Below are 21,484 nucleotides of genomic sequence, written 5' to 3'. Positions count from 1 at the left end.
TGAAAAAAATATTTTTCTTGAAAAATTATCTTTTTAGTTAAAAAGTCATCTTTCGTCGGGAATTATTCTTCTTGTTTGAAAAGTCATCTGTTTTAGTTAAAAATTCATTTCTTTGGTTGAAAATTAATTTTTTTCAATTGCATACTTAAATATAAACTAAAATTTTCATTTAAGAAATGTATTTTTTAGTAATATCTTAGGTTTATAATTTAACTAAATTGTGATTTTGTCGAATATTCGTTTTGTTAAATTTTTTTTTGCTAAAAAAATGACTAAGATATGCAGGAAAAAACTTGAAACATGTTAGAACCTGAAATCCTGTCTCCTAGATCGGGTTCGTGTTCAAGTCGTGCATTTTCGGCTTTATACGAGGCTGGTCTTCGCAGCGTGCAGCAGCATGCAATGTGACAGAGGCACTGCAGTTTCAACTTAGTGTGTTGCTATGTGTCTCGCTAATATACACTTAATTGCCAAAATGTCCAAGTTAATAAACAAAAGAAAGCGGTTAACTTTTGAAGAGAAGTGTCAGCTGATACGCGAAGTGAAATCAGGTATCCCAAAACAGAACGTGATCCAGAAATATGGGATCAGCGAGAGGATGTACAGGATAGTGTTATCTCGTGAAACTGATTTTAACAATAAGATCGAAAGTTATGAATATCAAAACAAGAAATCGTCAAGAACAAGTAGTGATGTGCATTTGGATGCTGCTGTCTTTGAATGGTTTAAGCAAGCCAGAGACAGAGGTGATCCACTATCCGGGCCGATTATTCAAGAGAAAGCTCGTATTTTAGACGAAAAGATCAACGGTTCTCAAACTTTTAAAGTAAGTAAGCAGAAAAAACATTATTTTAACGTGTAACAGCAAAAGTGGGTTTTTTTTTGCCTGAATTTGTTCATAAATTCACGAATTACAACTCTGATTTTTTTGAGGTTATGTTTTGCTTGTAAACATTTTTCGTAAATAACTTTCGCTGCGACTTGCCGGTATTTTATTTCGCTTATTCGGTAAAAGTGAGGAGAATCCGCGAAATTTAAATTTTATTATTTAATTTCAACAAAATTTCTGAACATTTCAGAAGATTGCAAATGGTTTTAAACCAACAAAAAATACTCTCACAATAATTTTCGAAATTTTAGATTTAGACTCACAAGATTTTTCACAAATATTTCAAAAATTTCACAATGATTTTAAGAATATTTTAAATATTTATCGAAGAAACAACAGATTTGACAAGTATTTCAAATTTGAGACGATTTGAAGAGATATCAATGATTTCAAACGAATTTACAAAAATTTCAGAAGATTTCAAGGATTTATATTAGCAAAAAATTAAGAATTTGTTTATTTATTGGTATCCTTTCTTTTTAAATTGTTGACCAATAAAAAAAAGGAAATGGTTCCTTTTATTACAGATATAACGGTCATTTAATTATTTGATATACAAAAGGAGACTTGAAAGATGAGCATAAGTTGACATTTATTATTTTTATAAACAAATTCTCAATAAATTATTTTTTCTCGTAGCTTAGTTGATTTTACTGATTCTTCCAAAATTAAATAGCTTAGCTTGAAATTGTAGAACTTCGATTTAATTACATTTTGTTGTTCTAAATGCACAATTGTTTAATTAATTTGTAACTAAAATTTTGAGATTGTTCAATCTCTATAACTTTACTTTTCAGAATTTTGAAAGTAAATTTTTTTATGGTGATTTTATAACTCTATGTATTTTAATACATTTTTTATATGGTTTCAAAAAATATCAAGGAATTTTATAATATTTCAATCGATTTTACAGAATTTTTCCATGAAAAGTGAGGTATTTTAAAGGGTTTTAGAGGTTTGAAGAGGTTTGGAATTCACTCTGAATTCTTTGGAATTCTCGCGAATTTTCTGAATTCACTGGAAGTGTTTAAATTCCCTTGAATTTTTATAATTTTACTCTTTTCTACTTAATTCAATGGATTAAAAAGAAAATTTTAATTATCCTTACTATCCTTAATAAACAAGAGTTTTACAAAATTTAAAAGGAATTTAAAGGATTTTAAATAATTTGAAATATTTTAAAAGATTAAAAAGAATTTTTTCATTGATTTCATAATTTAATTGGATTTAAAATATTTTGAAATACTTGATAGTATTGTAACAGATTCTCAGGCGTTTTTAAAGGTTTCAAAAAGTTTCAAAAGATTTCAAAGGATTCGAAATAATTTAGAAAATTTTAAAAGATTCTCAGAATTTTTTAAAATTTATTTCATTAGTTCGAAGGCATTCAAAGACTAAAATATTTTAAGGTATTTTAAAAGATTCCAAGCATTTTTAAATATATTATTAACAATTTCAAGGGATTTCCAGGGGTTTTACTAATTTTAAGGGATTTTAATATTTTAATTAAGTTAATTTTTCCATATTTTTTAATTGTTTTCAATTCACTTGAGTGCTTTTTAAATTCAGGTGGATTTTTTTATGAAGTTCATCCAATTCTTCTCATTTCTTTTAAATTTCTCTAAATTCACTCAAAATTTATTGTAATCAATCAAATTTTTTTTCGATTCTTAAAATGGTTCCAATTCACCTGAGTTCTTTTGAATTTATCTTGAATTGTTTTGTAATCATTAGTCACTTTTTGTGTTAGAAATTAGTAGTTTGTCAAAGATTTTAAGAGATTTGAAATTTTTCTTGGAATTCACTCTGAACTCTTTTAAAATCTTTGGAATTTTCTATTGATTTTTTTTTTTAATTCACTTGAATCCTTCTAAATTCACTAAATTCCACTTAATTAAATTTTTTTTTAATTTTCAAAAGTTTTTAACCCCACTTTGAATTCAAAGTTACTGAATTGAATTAAAGTTTTTTCATATTTTTAAATTGTTTTAACTTCAGATAATTTTTTGTTGTAATTCACCTTGAATTTTTATGAATTTCATTGAATTCTTTTTTTTTATAATAAATTCCTCTAAATTCATTCCAGTTTTACGGAAATCAATGGATTTTTTTTTTCATTTGTCAAAATTTTTCCCAATTCATTTGAATTCCTTTGTGTGTAAATTGAATTGTTCCGAAATATTCTGAATTTATCCTGTGTTTGTTACCCTTTGAGCGCGAAAAAAGTACCCTATGAGTGTGATCTTATTCTTATGGTGACATTTTGGACAGATGGAAAAATCGCGCATTCAAAAGAACGTAATGATGTTGACTTTTACTTAGACTTTAATTAGATTATATATCCAATTACCTATAGGGAATGGTTGAACTGCGATACGCCACCTGGTGACAAAAATTCGAACTAGAAAGAATAGGCACGATTTTAAAGATGCATTTTAATGTGTACATAAAAGTATTTTAACCCTTTTTTTGTGAAGTTTAAAGTATTTATTGGATAATTAAAATAAGTCTTTATCGGAAAGAAAGTGTTTAAGATGGAATTTACATATTATACAGTGAAAAACCACACTTTTTGACAGAAATATTTGTTTAAAAAAGACAATTATTGTTCTCTTTATTGTGATTTTCAAAAGATTAAAAACTTAAATGGACTTATTTTGAAGCAAAAATGAACTCGAAGTAAATTTTTATTAATTTATAGATTAAATATTTACTATTTAAAAATCTTATCTAAAAGTTAGGTTAGAATTCGTATTTAAAAAATTTGTTGCTACATGCATTAACATAAAGTTTATTTAAGCTTAAAATGTATTGAAACTCACATGGAATAATGAAATAATTGTATTTTTCTTTTTAATTTATTTCACAAAAATGTGTTTTTTCACTGTATAAGACGGAAATTCTATCTAAAACTATTTTTTTTATATGAATATTTGTTTTTAGTATTCAATTATTGTTTTACTTCCCAAAACAACCGTAAAAACACTTTTATTCAAAAATTAAAATACATGTTTAAAATTCTACCTACTTTTTCTAGTTCCATTTTTCGGCACCATGTACCCACTAATAAGCGTTAAATTCAGAAAAATTAAGAATTTGTATTCCTATGAATACGCGATTTTTTCTGCATTTAAAAATCCCACAACGGTATCAGGAAAAGTGCAAATCCTATTCCTCTCAATCGTCTTAGTAAAATTCAACAAAAGAATTTATTAAACTTATTTTCCATTATTAAATTTTCGTATAACTTATCAAATCGAAACATATTCAAATTTATAATTAGTTATATTTTAATAATTTGTTTAAACGTGTTAAAAAATTCATCTAAGAAATCTATTTAAGGGCATGTGATACTTAAAGTTTCCCCAGCTTTTTTTCACAAAAATGAAAATTTTTTAAAACTGAATTCGGAGATGCTATAAAATATCATAACGGACGTACCCGGACTCTTTTTTGAGGAATAATAACAAACGAATTTATTGTGATAAATAAAAATTTTAAGCTTATGCATTATTTTGAGGTTACGTCGTTTTTCATCTCTGCCTTTCCGATAATCTGGAAATTATTTATGAAATAAACTTTTTTGATTGCCTGCCATAAGGGTTAGTTCCGGGAGATTAGTTACTATGTTTATTTTTAAGTCCAAAGTTTTCAGCCAAAAATATTGTGTAGTTTGGAAGTAACGCACAGGAAAATTGTACCATACATAACCTCCAAATGTACACACGTTAGCAATATCAATACATTTTTTGAAAAAAAAACACAAATAAAGTGTGCGGAGACGTCCGTTAGCATGTTCGCTATCATTTCCCAAATTTTTATGAGAAAATATTTATTATTCTAGAAAAAAAGTCGGGGGAACCTAAAACTGGTAAAATCGACAATTTTCTAAGTATCACATGCCCTTAAATTTGCGAATTAAAATAATTTTAACTCTTGAGACTTGAATTGATTAAGATTAAATTTTCAAAACTTATATTCCACATGAAGGAATTAAAACAATTTATTACACATATTTTGTGAACTTATTAGAAGGAATTAAATATATTTAAAACACGTTCTCATTTGGGGAATAGGAACCTATGCGGTGGCCGCTATGAAAATATAAATAAATTAGGCAGATGGAAAAATCGCGCATTCAAAATAATGAAATAATCTTCATTTTTATGCTGAAATCTGAGAATATTAATTTTTCTCTATTCAACACTTATTACCGGGTGGCGAAATGGTAGACCACCATTCCCAATACTTTACGAATATTTTGAAATTTGTGATTTCAGACGTCGTAAAGTATTAGGTTTTTTTTCGAAAAAATGTTACTTTTACAGGCCAGCAATGGATGGCTGAGTAGATTCCGAATGCGGTACGGCATTCGACTGAAAGAAGAGAGATTGTCCAATAATTCTTCAAAAGCGGCAGAATTTTTGCCAATTTTTAAAGCAAAAATTGAATCCGAAAATTTAAAGCTAGACAACATTTACAATGCCGACGAATCTGGAATTCTATGGCGACTATTGACGGCGTGCACTCTTCCTCTACATATAGAAGAAAAAGAAGCTTTGAAGAAAAAAGAATGCAAAGACCGTGTCACAGCTCTATTCTGTGCCAATGCCTCTGGAAGTCATCGAATTCCACTTTTATTAATTGGTGAATCTGAAAACCCAACATGTCTCATAAATCATGTACCGGAAAATTTAAAAGATCAACGGTTAAAAAACTTGAAAATTTTGGGTGTCATTTACACACATCAGGATAGTGCATGGATGGACAAGTCTATATTCTTGCTATGGTAATTTATATTACAAACTCAAGTATACTACCTTGATCAAAAAGTTCCCGGAATCATCACCGTGTGGCGCCCCCTGCTGTCCGATTCACATTTTTTTGTTTCTGTAGTTTGTCACACCTTTTAACAATATTCTCTGCGAATTTCAGCTTTCTAGCTTGACATTGGTAAATGTAACGCAATTTTAATTGCATCTGTTTTTTGCAATGGATTTAATTTTGCAACAACGTGTGTGTTGTCGCACAGTGCCATCATTATCCGTGAGTTTCTCACCAAAAACTCAACTAATACAATTCCGCAGCCATCAAATTCGCCAGATTTAGCTCCCTGTGACTTTTTTTTGTTCGATCGACTGAAAAAACAACTACGCGGAACGCGTTTTAGCAGCCGATCGGAGATAATGCAAAAATCGAAAACGGCACTGATGGGCATACCGAAAATTGAGTATCAAAAATGTTTTGAGAGCTGGATTACTTTGAAGGGGACCACATCAATATTCAAGAATAAACTTATATTTTCAATTTAAAAAATAAATTCCGGTAAAACTTTGTGATCAAGGTAGTATTTCAAATCGCATAATTTACCTTGTTTTTTTTTTTTTAAACTATATGTTTTTCCAGGTACAAGGAAGAGTTTATTCCGCGTGTTTTAGAACGTCAAAGACAGGATGCAATAGCGGGAAAGGTTGTTTTGCTTCTCGATAATGCTCCATGCCACCCGAGTTTGGATGAACTCAACGCGATAAACGAAAACTTTGAAGTTTTATATTTGCCTCCGAATGTGCCAGCTTCGAATCAACCTATGGCTCAAGGATTAATCGCGATGACGAAAAAACTATTCAAGAAAGAATTGTTGAGAAGTTTATTCCGCAGTGAGGAATCAGAAGGGGCTATTCTGTTTTTAAAAGAATTCGACCTTCCGGATTGTTTTGGCATGCTCAGCCTCGCCTGGGACGCTGTGAAATCATCTTCTCTTAAAAAAGCATGGAAACCGCTTTTGACCGACTCACACCTTCTGGCTCGGCTAGAGGCCAATTTAAAGCTAGGGCAAGAGGAGGATCCTTTATTCATCGATGATGCAGTTCTGAGCGAATCGGATTCCACCACTGATTTCATTAGTTTATCTGATGAAATTTGCGATCAAGTTTCGGAACTATTATCAGGGCCAGATTATTCTGTAGAAAAATCGAAAGAATATCTCCTGAATTGGTTTGAAAGTCGATTTGGAAATGATTATATCGATTGCGGTTGGGAGTCACTATCAGACAGTGACATTGTAAGCCTTGTTACCACTCGCCGACGCGAGCCTGAAAGCTTAACTAAAATAAAAAAGAACGAAAATATATTTAAAAATCCTAGTTCTGTAAACTTTGTTGCAAATGATAGACCTGAATCTGAAATCGAAAAGAACGAAACTATGCTTGACGATCCTGTTTTTGTCAACTTTTTTAAAAGTGGTATATACGAGCCTGAAATTATTCCTAAAGTCGAAAAGAGCGAAACTGTACTTGAAGATCCTGTTCTTAAAGATCCTGTTCTTGAAGATCCTGCTCTTGAAGATCCTGTTCTTGTAAACCTGGTTAGAAATAGCAGATATGGATCTGAAATTGTAACTCAAATCGAAAATAGCGAAACTGTTCTTGAAGATCTTGTTTTTGTCAACTTTGTTACAAATGTTAGAAGCGAATCTGAAAATTTACCTAAAATCAAAAACAGCGAAACTATTGTTAAAGGTCCTGTTTTTTTAAGCCCTGTTAAAAATGGTAGTCGTGGATCTAAAATTGGAACTGGAATCGAAAAGAACGAAACTGTTCTTGAAGATCCTGTTTTTGACAACTTTGTTTTAAATCATAGACGCGAGCCTAAAATCGAGAAAAGTGAAACTGTGTTAGACAATTCTGAAAATATGGAAATAACTTCGTCGTTAGAGGCTTGTGGCTACCTCATGAAGTTTAAAAATTGGGCGAAATCGCGAAGAGACTGCTTACCGATGTATCTTGATTACATTAGAGAATTAGAGAACTGGGCAACCGAACCTGTGGTATGTTCATGGATATAGGAATGGGAGGCCATCTTGGCGTGCTAAATCGATATTGCGAGGTAAAAATTTGTTTCAATATTAATTTTATAAATTTATTTTTCTTACATAATTTCGGGTTCTTTTCGGTTTCTCCGAAACTGATAATAATTTTTTTTTTAAATTGTTAATACAAATTTACCAGAAATTAAGTTTACAAATTTTACTTGGAAAATTTTAGGGTTCTTTAGGGCTCCTGAAATATCGACCGAAAGTCATCCGATTTTTTTCTCTTTTTTTGTAATACTTGGTATTGAGCTAACCAAATTTTATTTAAAAATACATGAACAATATTATGAAATTCATTATTTCTGGTCTGATAATTTAAAGCGCATTTAGAGCTCTCCGAGGGCAAGTTATGTATATTGTACATAAGACTCTAGTTGAAATAATAACTGTAAATTTAATTATATACAAAAATTAGGTACTTGAATAAAGTTTGATTTTTTATATAAACTTTGAATTTTTTCTTAAATCTAAGTAAGTGGATATTTTAAAGTTTTGCTTCAAATTTAAATTATCATTTATTTTACTTGGTAAAAACCCAAAATTTTATTTAGGATCTGGATTTTTTTTAATACTTCTGTTACAAAAAAAAAAAGAATTTTCAGTAAAATAATTAAATTTGTAACCAAATGTGGAATTTTCATCAAAATCATTCTATTTTTCAAGAAAAGCTGAATTTTTAACAAAACTGTTGAATTTTCATCCCAAAATGACGAATTTTCGATCAAACAATTGAATTTTCAAATGAAAAAGATAAGTTTTTTAAATAATAGTTGAGTTTTCACAAAAAAAAAATCAAATTCTACCAAAAACGAAAATGTTAAGTTGAGATTTCCACAAAAGTATATTTTCAACCAAATGTGGAATTTTCAACAAAAGAGTTAAAGTTTCAACAAAAATTCGAATTCTCAATCAAAATAATAAATTTTTAATCGCAAATAATTAAATTTTTAACAAAAAAGTTGAATTTATTACAAAATTGTTGGAATTTTCAACCAAAGAGTTAAGTTACAACAAAAAGTTGAATTTTCACTCAAACTGATAAAATTTTCAAACGCAAATAATTCATTTTTTAACAAAAAGTAGAATTTATACCAAAATTTTTGAGTTTTTATTCCAAAATGACGATATTTCAATAGAATAATTAAATTTTCAAACGGAAAAGATGAATTTAAAAAAATAGTTGAATTTTCACAACTTTTGTCGAATTTTCAATAAAAGAGTTTAATTTTCAACCAAATGTGGAATTTTCAACAAAAAGTTGAACTTTCACTCAAACTGATAAATTTTCAACCACAAATAATTCATTTTTTAACAAAAAGTAGAATTTATACCAAAATTTTTGAGTTTTTATTCCAAAATGACGATTTTTCAATAGAATAATTAAATTTTCAAACGGAAAAGATGAATTTAAAAAAATAGTTGAATTTTCACAACTTTTGTCGAATTTTCAATAAAAGAGTTTAATTTTCAACCAAATGTGGAATTTTCAACAAAAAATTGAACTTTCACTCAAACTGATAAATTTTCAACCACAAATAATTCATTTTTTAACAAAAAGTAGAATTTATAACAAAATTGTTGAATTTTAACCGAAAATGACGAGTTTTCAATAAAACAATTGAATTTTCAAATGGAAAAGGTGAATTTTTTAAATAATAGTTGAGTTTTCACAACAAAAAAAAATCAAGTTCAACCAAAACTAATAATATTATAGTTGATATTTCCACAAGAGAATTATATTTTCAACCAAATGCTTGGATTTTTAACAAATTTTGTCGAATTTTCAACAAAAGAGTTTAATTTGCAACAAAAAGTCAAAGTTTTAATCAAACTGTTAAATTTTCAACCACAAATAATTCTATTTTTAACCAAAAGTTGAATTTATGACAAAATTGTTGTATTGCCTATCAAATTGTTCAATTTTTAACCAATTAATTAAATTGGTAATAAAATAGTTGAATTTTTAAGTGAATTTTTAAATCTTCAACCTACAAAGATAAATTTTCAGTCAAATTTTTTAATTAAAATTAAAATTCAACTAAGATTAGTTGCATTTTATACCAAAATAATCGCATTTTTTTAGAATATAATTTTTTTTAATTGAGGTCAGTTAATTAGCATTTTTTTCAATAAAAAAAATAAATTTTAAAAAATTCATTTTATTTTTAAGATTTTAAGTATATTTTGCTAAATAATAAAAATATATTTAAATTAAAAATTAAAATAAAATGTGTGTGTGTGTATATAAATATTATTACAATATAAATATAATAAAGGGGGTAGGGGAATTTCCAACACATTACACAAAATATGGAAAATTTTCATTTTCATTACAAAAACAAATTAATTTCCAACGAGAAAAAAAAACGAAATTTCAACCAAAGATATAAATTTTCAACTAAAATGGGAAATCTGAAAAATTAATTAATTTATTTTTTAACAAAGTATTTCAACTTTTAACAAAAAAAAACACAATTTTTCGATAAAAAAAAAACTAATTTTATACAAAACAGTTGAATTTTTAACCAGAGATTAAAGTTAAATAAACGTTTTTTGTTAACAAAGTGGTTCATTTTTCTATGCAAGTAGGTGAATTTTTAATTACAGGGTGCACAGTCTTCTCCTTTTTTCTTTGTTTCCCCCTTTTTCGACTATTTTCAAAAAACTTTTTTTTTTAACTTTTCAAAAAATCCCTATTTTATATTTAAATGTATGAGATTTGAAAATACAATATTTGAACACCCGAAAAATGATCTGAAAATTATTAAGTGTACCCATTATTATTAGGTGAACCATAAAAAATAAAAACTCTTCAAAAAATTTTGAAGCTGAAACATTTTAAAGTATGTTCAAAATATGAAAACTGGAGACAAAAGTTGTTATCCAATCTAAAATTAGAACAATTACAAAATATATAGTACTTTTTAAGCAAGTATTGGAAGGTGAACACTTTTTACTTAAAATGTAAAAAGTTAAATACCTAATTAAAAATGAAATATTTCAAATCTATGAACTGCAACTTTAAATGCAAATGTTCTAACTTGAACAATTTTTAATTGGAGTTTAAGAGCAAAATACTTCCTATTTTTTCAAAAAATTATGACAAATTTATTATATTTACGGTTTTTACAAGTAAAAAATATTTGAAACACCACAGTTTTTAAATAATTAGTTAAATTGTTATGTTTTTCAATTATGCAATTATGTAGCTTACAATGCGTAATTCAAAATTTTTTTACTTTAAAAATTTTCCATTTAAAATTTTTATTTCTAAGCTTACATTTTTAATTTGAAGAATTTTTAAATGCTTTCCTAAAGATTTGAATAAATAAAAAATAAAAGCCGTTGATGTTGAAAATTTGGGATAAAAAACATTTTTATTTAATAAATAAATTTTTGTTTAATTTATCTGTATTGTAAGTAATAAAAAGTGAACGAAAACGATTTTAAATCAGTTCAAAATTTAAGAATTTTCGGATTTTAACGTTAAAACTTAAACGGTTTCAATTTGAAAGTCATTAAACAAATGTGAACGTGTGACTGAAAGTTCATAAACTTTTTTCAACTCAAAAATAACTTCATAATAATATATTCTTAATTAAAGGATTTTATTAAATTTAAAATATTGTTTCAGTCTAAAATATTTAACGTTACAATTTTAATTGTTGTATTTGAAAAATGCTTAATTTGTGAGTGAAATTTTTAAATTTTGATGTATAATTTATAAATTAACATTTGTAGAAAAAATTTGAGTAATTTTAAGAGATATTTAGGAGTTTTAAAACGATTAAAAATTTTCATGCAAATTTTAAAAAGTTTTCTTAAACTCTTCTTGGAATCTTTTTTGAAATTTTGTTTAAATCTTTAACTGTCAACTTTTTTACAAGTAGTATATACGAGCCTGAAATTATTCCTAAAATTGAAAAGAGCGAAACTGTACTTGAAGATCCTGTTCTTAAAGATCCTGTTCTTGAAGATCCTGTTCTTGTAAACCTTGTTAGAAATAGCAGATGTGGATCTGAAATTGTAACTCAAATCGAAAATAGCGAAACTGTTCTTGAAGATCCTGTTTTTGTCAACTTTGTTACAAATGTTAGAAACGAGTCTGAAAATTTACCTAAAATCTAAAACAGCGAAACTATTGTTAAAGATCCTGTTCTTGTAAGCCTTGTTAGAAATGGTAGACATGGATATAAAGTTAGAACTGAAATCGAAAAGAACGAAACTGTTCTTGAAGATCCTGTTTTTGACAACTTTGTTTTAAATCGTAGACGCGAGTCTGAAATCGAAAACATTGAAACTGTGTTTGCCAATGCTGAATCTATAGAAATAACTTCGTCGTCTGAGGCGACAAATTTTAAAAAGTTTTCTTAAACTCTTCTGGAATCGTTTTTGAAAATTTTGTTTAAATCTTTAAAAAACTTTTTAAATATTCTCTTAAAATAATTTTTCAAAATGAAAAATTATTTTTAATATTCTTATGAATCTTGAAAAATTTTTACATATCTCTTAAAATTATTAAAATTTCGCCTACAAATAATAAATGTTCAATTGTTATTTATACATCTAAATTGTAAAGAAATTTTCTAAAATTTAAAGGATTTTCTGAAAATTTTAGAAAAAATTCAATTCTTTTTGACAGGTATTTAGAAATTCTGAAAAAATTTTCAAAATAATTTTAAATTTAAAACCAATTTAAGAAATGTTCAGTTAAAAAATTTGCAATTTTTCAATGTTTAATGTTTCTAGCTTAAAATTCCTCAAAATTATATAATTTTGATAATTGTAAAGTTGATTGATTGATATTTTAAATTTAGAGCATTGAAAATGATAATGTGGATTTATATTTTTTTATATTGAAAATTTTTAGTACCTTTAATTTTATACGCGTAAATTATTGAGCATTTTAATACAAAATGTTTTAATTAAAAACTTTTAAATTTCAATTTTAAAAGTTCAAAATGTAACAGTTCCGTTTTGAGTGCTTTTATTTGCAACTCAGTTTTTATTACCTCAAGTGGAAAATTTTTTAGCTTTAGAATTTCATTTTTTTATTTCGTTGACCGTGAAAAATGTTTACGAATCGGGAAATAACCGGGTGCAAAACATGCAAACGACCTTCGGATTTGTGACCGTGGTACCGGCTAAGAGGAGTAGTGGGGGTAACTGTAACTGCGCACTGCGCCATATTGCCTCACTGTTCTTCACGTTGCATGATTTTCAATCTCAGTGTTTTGCTATGTGCTATGTGTTCGCTAATGCACACATAATTGCAAAAATGCCGAAGGTATTAAACAAAAGGAAGCGCTTAACTTTTGAAGAGAAATGTCAGTTGATACGAGAAGTGAAATCAGGTGTCCCAAAACAGTACGTGATACAGAAATATGGGATCAGCGAGAGGATGTACAGGAAAGTGATGTCTCGCGAAGGTGATTTAAACAACAAGGGTGAAAGTTTAGAATATCAAAACAAGAAATCGTCAAGAACAAGTAGTGATGTGCGTTTGGATGCTGCTATCTTTGAATGGTTTAAGCAAGCTAGAGACAGAGGTGATCCACTATCCGGGCCGATTATTCAAGAGAAAGCTCGCATTTTGGACGAAAAGCTCAATGGTTCTCAAACTTTTAAAGTAAGTAAGCAGAAAAAACATTATTTTAACGTGTAAGAGTAAAAGTGTGTTTTTTTTTAAAATGAAATTATTCAAATAATTCGTGAAATAACACAAATTTTGGTGAGGTTATGTTTTGCTCGTAAACATTTTTCGTAAATAACTTTGACGGTATTTTATTTCGCTCTTTCGGAATTTATATTCAGTAGGGGGTGACTGTTAAAATAAGGAATGCAGGTTGTTTATTATTATATATTAAATTATTATGAACAAGTTTAATAATTAAAAAGGCAATTTTAATCGCACCAGCGAAATATATAAGGCGAGTTAACCTCAAAGACAGGACCTAGGCGGTGGTCACTCACATTGGCGAGTGTCTGAACAGCTGGTTATATTACACTGTAAAAAATATTTCTTGTAATTTTACCACTTTCAGAGAGGGACGTAATATTTACTACCCCCAAACAAGCGTGTTTACGGGGAAAAATTAAAAACTGCTTTCAGTTTGTAATTTCGCTTTTAGGTTATGCGATTATACAGTTCACTTTGTAAAAGTACAAATGAGATGTATATTTGTAGGTATGGTATTCTTACTGAAAATTACTGGAAAATTCCCAGAAATGATTGTATCTGTACCATAAATTGAAAATATTTTACTCAAATCATAAATATTACAAACACTATTAAGAATGTTTAAGAATAATAAAATGTTATTTAAATTAATTTATATTAAATTTCCTGAGAGAAATCTGTAATATTATAAAAATAAACTCTCATATTATTCTATTACAAAAATAGCATTTCTTCGCGTTTATAAAAATTAAATTGGGTCGAAGTCGGCTTCTGCATGCCCATTAGCGTCAATATCAGCCATTTCGTTAATTGCATAATCGGTCGCTGTCTAAAAAACATAATTTGTTTCATGATGTAATTTTTTCCGAAAACGATTTTATTATAAACCCAGAGCTGAATAAAACAGCACAAAGTGACAACAAAAAACATTTCGACAAACGCACGTTCGCACAGTTATAGCTGTTGTGCCGAACTTCATAATTTTTCTATTTATAAAATGTTCCTTTAGCAACATGTTTGTACAATACACACATATAATTATTCTCTTAACTTTATTAATTTAGATCAAATATATACGTATAAAAAAAATTTATTCATTTTTAGGATTTTTACCATTTTAAGAATACTTTTACTATTTTTTAATACAGTTTTTCCAAAAGTTTCCAAAGAAAGTTTCCAAAAAGCAACAAACTTTTGTTTTATTAAAAAAGAAAGTGCACAATTACATGAATTATCAATATTCCTAAAATTTTGTACCCATACTCCAAGTGGTAATAGCACAGAAAGTTTTCTGTGTAATTTTACCAATAAAAAACGTGAAATTTTTTTAGTTTTTTACAGTGTACTTTGAGAACGGTAACGTCAATGAGAATATTACCGAGAATATAACCGAGAAATAAATTCTCTGAGGATTTATGAGAATCTCAGAATTTATTTTAATTAATAGAAAATTGCATTTTTTCGTTAACTTTTCGGTTGAAAATTTATCTCTCTTTTTGAAAGTTTGTCTTTCTTATTTTAAAGATTACTTGCTTTAGCAGAAATTAAATTTTTTTTTTTTGATAAAAATTCAACTGTTTAGTTAGAAATTACGCTATTATACTATTTTCTGGAAAACTTAACTCTTTCGTAGAAAATTTACTTTTTGTTTAAAATTTATATTTTGGTGTTGAAAAATGAACTGAAATATTTTCTGGATGAAAGTTCCCCTTATAAAAAATTTTATTTGTTTAAAAACTATTTGGTAGAGAATTTAACTATTTTGTTAAAAATTCATTCTTTTTGGGTTGAAAATTCAATTTGTTTCGTAGAAACTTATTTTTTTGTCACGAAAATTTAATTTTTGATGTTACTGAGTTAGCTGAAATCTTTTTTGGATGAAAACTTAACTTTTTTGCAATAAAAAATTCTGCTTTAAGATGAATTTCATACTTTTTGATAAAAATGAAACTATTTGCCAAAGAATTCAACAATTTTGTTTAAAATTAATCCTTTTTGGTTAAAATACGTTCGTCTTTGCTTGATAATTCAACTAATTTGTTAAAAAAATTTGGTTGAATCGCTTTGTTAAGAAAGCATTTTTTGTTAAAGATTTATATCTTAAGTTAAAAAGTTATCTCGTTGGTGAAAAGTTTAATTAGCTTGTGATAAATTAATCTTTTGTAATTCGAAATTCAACTACTTGGGTCAAAGTTAAATTAAATTGTGAATTTTTTTTTTATTGAAGACTTATGCCTGGTTGAAAGTGTAACTGTTTAATGGAAAATACTTCTTTTTTATTCAGAATTCATTTTTTAACAAAAAATGAAACTTTTTCATTTTTTAAGATTGATATTTTTTGGTTAAAAATTCGTCTTTTTGGTTTTAAAATTCTTTTCGTTTGTTGTATAAATTTCATTCTTTTTTTATTAAAATATAAAATATGACACTTTTTCGTTGACAATATATATTTTTAGGTTGAATATTCAACTAATATGTTAAAAATGCAATTATTTTTTTGAAAATTCCAGTATTTTCTTAAAGAATTATCTTTTAAAGTAGAAAATTTTTTTTTTAAATAAATGATTACATTTGAAAATTTTAAATTTGTATATGAAACACTGTAATTCCTGAATGTGTATGAGCTACAAAATAATTGTTATTTAACCGCTGAAATAACCTGAACGATAAAAATATTGTTAAAAATCAGAAATTCTTAAATTCTTTTAAATTCTCCTAAATTCTGCCATATTATCGGTTATATAACCTGAACTTAAATTCTCAGGAATTTAAGAACTCTACTGAACATACTTTGATCCCGTTAGGAGTATACGCGAGATGGCGCAGCGATTGCGCTCCCCCCACCCCACTCCGCTAGTCTGATTTCAAAATTTCCAAAATGGTCAACAGTAACCACGGTAACTGTTCGTTGTTGTTTTCACCGGCAACATATTTCAAAAATAATTTCACAATCTTCTTTCTTCATAAAAACACAGTTTTATGCAGAATACAGTCCAAAAACAACTAGAAATGCATAAATAATTATTCTGACAATTATTGATGTATTTCTACTAGTTTTTATATTGTTTTCTGCAATTTATTTAGTTATTAAGTCTATTATCTGAAAAGTATCTGGGTATTATCGCGATTATCTGAACGGTCATCTATTATTTTATCTTAGAGATATGAGTATACGCTAGGTGGGTCCAACGTTGACTTTGTTGCGACACTTCTAAAGCATTGAGTGACCACCGCCTGACAGGGCCCAAAGATTCTAACCACCGCTGTTAGGCGGCGCAAAAATCGAATGCGCGAAATTCAAATTTCATTATACTTTGCTACTGTGGCTATATGGATGAAAAATTTGAATTTTAAGCAAATAAATGTTCAGGTCCAAATTTACTTCCAGAGTTTCCAACGACCTCGAAAATCTTGAAATAAATAGATTTTAAGGCACTTTCTGTAGACTGTACTAATTATTTTAAAGATTGTTATAAACAGACCTGAATGTTTCTGAATAATTCTACAAGATTTTAATTCCTTCTTCGCTAATATAGAATGTTAAAATATACCTTTTTTGTGATATTCCAGTAAACACGTTCTGTAACTGTTCCAGTTAAAAAAAGAACTGTTTTCTATAACAGTTGTTACAAGATGGTGACAAAACCGTTCTAGAACACTGTGACAAAATTGTTACCGGCCTGTTCTAAAACAAAAAGGTAACAGTGTTACCTTACTGATCACAGACGCTCTATAATATTTGTTTCAAGTTTATTTTAGAACTGTGCCGTAACAGTGTTATATCGAAGTTCTAGAACCCTTGTTACAAGTGTGTTCAAGAACAAATTAGGAACAAAGATTAGTTCGCTAACACTATGGTCGAGCTGACCCTTGCAAATTACCCATATTTGATCAATAACAGTTCTAGAATTGTTATAGAACTGTTATAGAATTATTTACAATGCAGCCTACCAAAGATTTATGGGGGATGACATAGTTACTCGCATGTTCGTAACCTGTTGTAGAATACGTTCTTTTGTGTTCTAGAATAGTTACAGATATGTTCTGTAACCATGTTTGCTGGGATTCAACATAAAAATTATAAAAATTCATAGTCGAAAATTTTGATGTTAATTTAGTTTCAGAATTCGAAATGTAATCAAAAGGTTACAAAATATTTTAAAAATTGAAAAAATGCGTGCACACCAGATTTCAAAGATTTTACAACAATTCTACAAAGCTTTCGAACATTTCATGAAGACTAAAGATTTAAAAACTTTCAAGCGATTTGAGGAATTTAAATTTTTTAAGAAGAGTGTAGTAGTAAACCAGATTTATGAGGTTTCAAAGATTTGAAACGATTTCCAAACTTTTTGTAAGATTTCAAATTAATTAAAAAGATTTTACAAATATTTCATATATTTTATAACAATTTCAGAAAAATTACAAAAAATACAAATTATTTAATAGATTTAAAAAAGGGTACAATACACCAAATTTCTAAGATTTTAAAACTTTTCAGATATGAAATTTTTTGTAGAATATTCCAAAAGATTTCACAAATATTTAAAATATTTCCATTATTTTAAATTAATAATAATTTGTTCACAACTATTTCATAAAAATTTTAGAAAGATTTTTAAAGAATAGGTACAAGAATTTAATAGTTTTAAAAAACGGTACAGGACACCAGATTTCAAAGATTTTACAACAATTTTACAAAGATTTCGAACATTTCATGAAGACTTCAAGGATTTCAAAGAAATAAAAAAGGCATGTCGAACTTTCTACAAAGCAATTGAATTTTCCGCCAGAAAATATAAGATTATAACAAAAAAGTTATTCTCCAATTAGATCTTTAAACTTTCTTATAAAATAGTTGCATTTGCAACCCAAAAAAAAAACGATTTTTTATCTCAAAAATTTGTATTTTCAATAAAAAAGTTCATTTTTTCCTAAATTTGCATTTTTAATCAAAAAGTATGAATTCTCAACATAATTGTTGAATTTTTAACAAACTTATGTGAAAAAGATATGTTCATCACTGAAAAAGGAAAAAAATGTGAACCAAGTTGTTGCATTTTCAACCAAAATAGTTGAACTGATAACTCAAAAAGAAGAATTTTTAAGTCAGTTGATTTTTCAACTAAATAAGTCAAGTTTCAAGGAAATAATACAATTTTTAACCATAAAAGACGAATTCTTTTCCAAAAATATAATGGTAGACTTTTTAACCAAAAATAATAATTAAATTACAACCATAAATAGTTGGATTTTTTATTGGTTTGTTTATTTTTTCGTTAGAAAAATATTAATAATATTAATGTTTTCAAATTAATACAAAAGGTTATAAAACATTTTAAAGATTTTATAAAATTTTAAAAAGTTTCAACAAATTTGTAAGATTTCAAACGAAAACAAAAGATTTCACCCACAAAAATTAAGGAAAGCTTTCACAAATATTTCAATGATTTCAAACGAATGAAAAATATTTTTGAAAGATTTCACACATATTTTAAAAAAAAAATCATAAAGATTTCAAGAATTTCAATGATTTTAAAAAGGGTAAAATACAGAAGATTTTAAAACATTTCAAAGGTTTTAAACAATTTCAAAAAGTTTCAACAAATTTGTGAAGATTTCAAACGATAGCAAAACATGTCACGCACAAAGATTAAAGAAAGATTACACAAATGTTTAAGCGATTTCATAAAGATTTCACAAAGATTTTACGAATATTTTAAAAGATTTCTCGAAGACACCAAAATTTCATATCAATGATTTCAAACGAACTCACAAAGATTTCAAAAATTTTCAAGGATTTATGTTCGCAAAAAAATAAGAATTTCTTTATTCATGGTTTTCCTTTCTTAAAAAATTTTTGACCAATAAAAAATTAAGTATTTCAAGTACTTCAAGTATTTCAAGTACAAATATTTCATTTAAAAATAGAATAATTGAATTTTCAACATAAACCTTCATTTCCATTCAAATCAAAGTTAACTTTCAACGAAATAGGATAATTTTCAACCAAAAAGATTAAATTTCTATCAAAAAGGATCAATTGTCGACAAAAAATGGAATAGCTACATTTTGAGTTGAAAAAATGAAATCTAAATAAGAAAAAATTAATTTTCAACAAAAAAGATGAATGTTCTAATAAAATAGACGATTTTTTAACAAAGTACATGATATTCGCCTAGAATTTCGAATTTTCAATAAAATACAGGAATCTCAAACTAAATATTTGGATTTTCAACTTAAGATGATAAATTTTGAACCACAAATGTACGATTTAAATTTTGAGTTAAAACAATAACATAATTTTCAACAAAATAATCAAATTTAAGAAAAAGAAGGTTTTTCAACTTAAATGATGCATCATCAACCAAATAAATGAATTTTCAACAAAGTAGTTCCACTGGCAACTAAGTAGAAGTTAAATTTTTAAGCAAGAAGGATGAATTCTTAAGGAAAAACGTGATGTTTGTAATTTCAACCAATAAGGATTTTAATCTTATACAAAAAAAAATAGTTGAATTCAACCAAAAAAGATTAATTTTCAACCAAATAGTTGCGAATTTTAACTCTTATCACAGGTTTTGCCTGACATTCCCTGACTTTTTGGAATTACCTGATCTGTAGAAACCCTTCAATTTAAAAAAGTATATGTTTATTTCACTCTAGAAAATGTTTTTGTAAAAATATATGCAATGATTATGATATATATTTGTTCGAGCTTAAATGCTGAGCATAGTTTCTCGATCATTTGCTCAATATAAATTCTTGGGCATTTAAGAACTCTACCTAAGACATACAGAAAAATCTATGATTTAAAATTCATTTTCTATAAGCAATTTACCAATTCTTTTTTTACACATGCATAACTTTTTAGTTATTTGAAATATTTAAATTTTCCTTCCAGATTCTTCATATTTATCGAACCCTTTTAACGTCCCTCGAGAAATTAGTCCTCGATATATTTGAGAAAATTAGAAGAATTATTTGAATATTTCTAAGATTATAATTTCAAACTTCCTTAAATATTAATGTTTAGTTTTATCTCAGACAAATTGTATGCATATTCATTATTGATCAATTAAGTGAGGTTCTTTTCAGTTTATGTTAATTATTATTAGCTGATTAATTTTGTTTGCAATATTAAATTACATAAAGATCATAATTAAATATTGTTTAACTAAGAAAATAAAAGTATTATTTACTTTGAAGTTATGTTATTTAATATAAGAAATGTTTTGTATAATAAAAGCACGAAGGAATAATAAGGAGACCCAACTGCTAGTGAGAAGCCTTTCGAGACTGGCAATAAAAAACATTACCGTAAGTGGTAGGCACATTGGAGGAAGACCTTAAATTTTCGTGCGCAGGTGCGCAATTGTCCTCTTCCTATACATGGAAAAGTGTGCGAGTGAGAAAGTTGGTCAAATTGACGCGATCTTAGGCAACTAGATCGATTATATTTTTAATTATAAAGTTTTTTTTGGGATAAACAATGTTCGGAAGTGTTAGAAAAAACAGTATTCTTCATTCCAACGTGCGATTTCAAAGATAATAATGTACTACAATTTCAAGATTTCTTCAGCAAACAATTTCATTATAGTCTCTACATACTCACCACTCTCTAACTTACGTCATTTTGACAAAATTTCTCACTCGCACACTTGCCCATGTATAGGAAGAGGACAACTGCGCACCTGCGCACGAAAATTTAAGATCTGCCTGCAATGTGCCTACCACTTACGGTAATGTTTCTATTGCCAAGTGGCGAAACGTAGATAGATCTCCTTATTATTCCTTCGTGAATAAAAGTTTATCTATATTTTAAATACCCCTATTCCAATTTTGTAATTTAATAGTACATTACATTACAAGGGACGAATGTCGAAGTTCCCTCCCGGCGGAGAGGTTGCCCCCCGAGGCGAATCGTTTAGTTAAAATTTCAAATCAAAAGCGCGTGAGACACGTAAGACTCGTCTGCTATGAAGTCGCGGCCATGTTTTTATTTCCTTCCCTGCAGCTAAGTCAGCCGACATAACCTACGCGT

General features: G+C 27.4%; 2 protein-coding genes across 3 annotated transcripts in view; both read left to right on the top strand.

Moving 5' to 3' along the window:
* The first annotated feature begins 393 nt into the window (after positions 1 to 393).
* Positions 394 to 8,207, top strand: LOC117177350 (tigger transposable element-derived protein 2-like). Its single transcript, XM_033367979.1, has 3 exons — positions 394 to 826; positions 5,218 to 5,678; positions 6,296 to 8,207. Exons 1-3 carry the CDS (start codon positions 443 to 445, stop codon positions 7,731 to 7,733), a joined length of 2,283 nt encoding a protein of 760 aa, XP_033223870.1. The 5' UTR covers positions 394 to 442; the 3' UTR covers positions 7,734 to 8,207.
* Positions 8,208 to 12,949: 4,742 nt separating this feature from the next.
* LOC117176342 (tigger transposable element-derived protein 2-like) overlaps positions 12,950 to 21,484 on the top strand; it is a 14,022-nt gene continuing 5,487 nt past the window's right edge. For both annotated transcript variants that reach the window (XM_033366583.1, XM_033366582.1), the window contains exon 1: positions 12,950 to 13,389. In XM_033366583.1, coding sequence (XP_033222474.1) covers positions 13,000 to 13,389 — 390 coding nt within the window. In that variant the 5' untranslated portion in view covers positions 12,950 to 12,999. The remainder of the gene's footprint in view (positions 13,390 to 21,484) is intronic.

This window comes from Belonocnema kinseyi, chromosome 7, assembly GCF_010883055.1.
Source record: "Belonocnema kinseyi isolate 2016_QV_RU_SX_M_011 chromosome 7, B_treatae_v1, whole genome shotgun sequence".
Taxonomy (NCBI): Eukaryota; Metazoa; Arthropoda; class Insecta; order Hymenoptera; family Cynipidae; genus Belonocnema; species Belonocnema kinseyi.
Note: the sequence above shows the minus strand (reverse complement) of the source record. Positions and strands in the feature narration are given on the sequence as shown.

Coding starts and splice junctions, on each gene's coding strand:
- LOC117177350 (XM_033367979.1), top strand. CDS start 443: ATGTGTCTCGCTAATATACACTTAATTGCCAAAATGTCCAAGTTAATA. Junction 827..5,217: donor ACGGTTCTCAAACTTTTAAA/GTAAGTAAGCAG, acceptor TTACTTTTACAG/GCCAGCAATGGATGGCTGAG. Junction 5,679..6,295: donor AAGTCTATATTCTTGCTATG/GTAATTTATATT, acceptor ATGTTTTTCCAG/GTACAAGGAAGAGTTTATTC.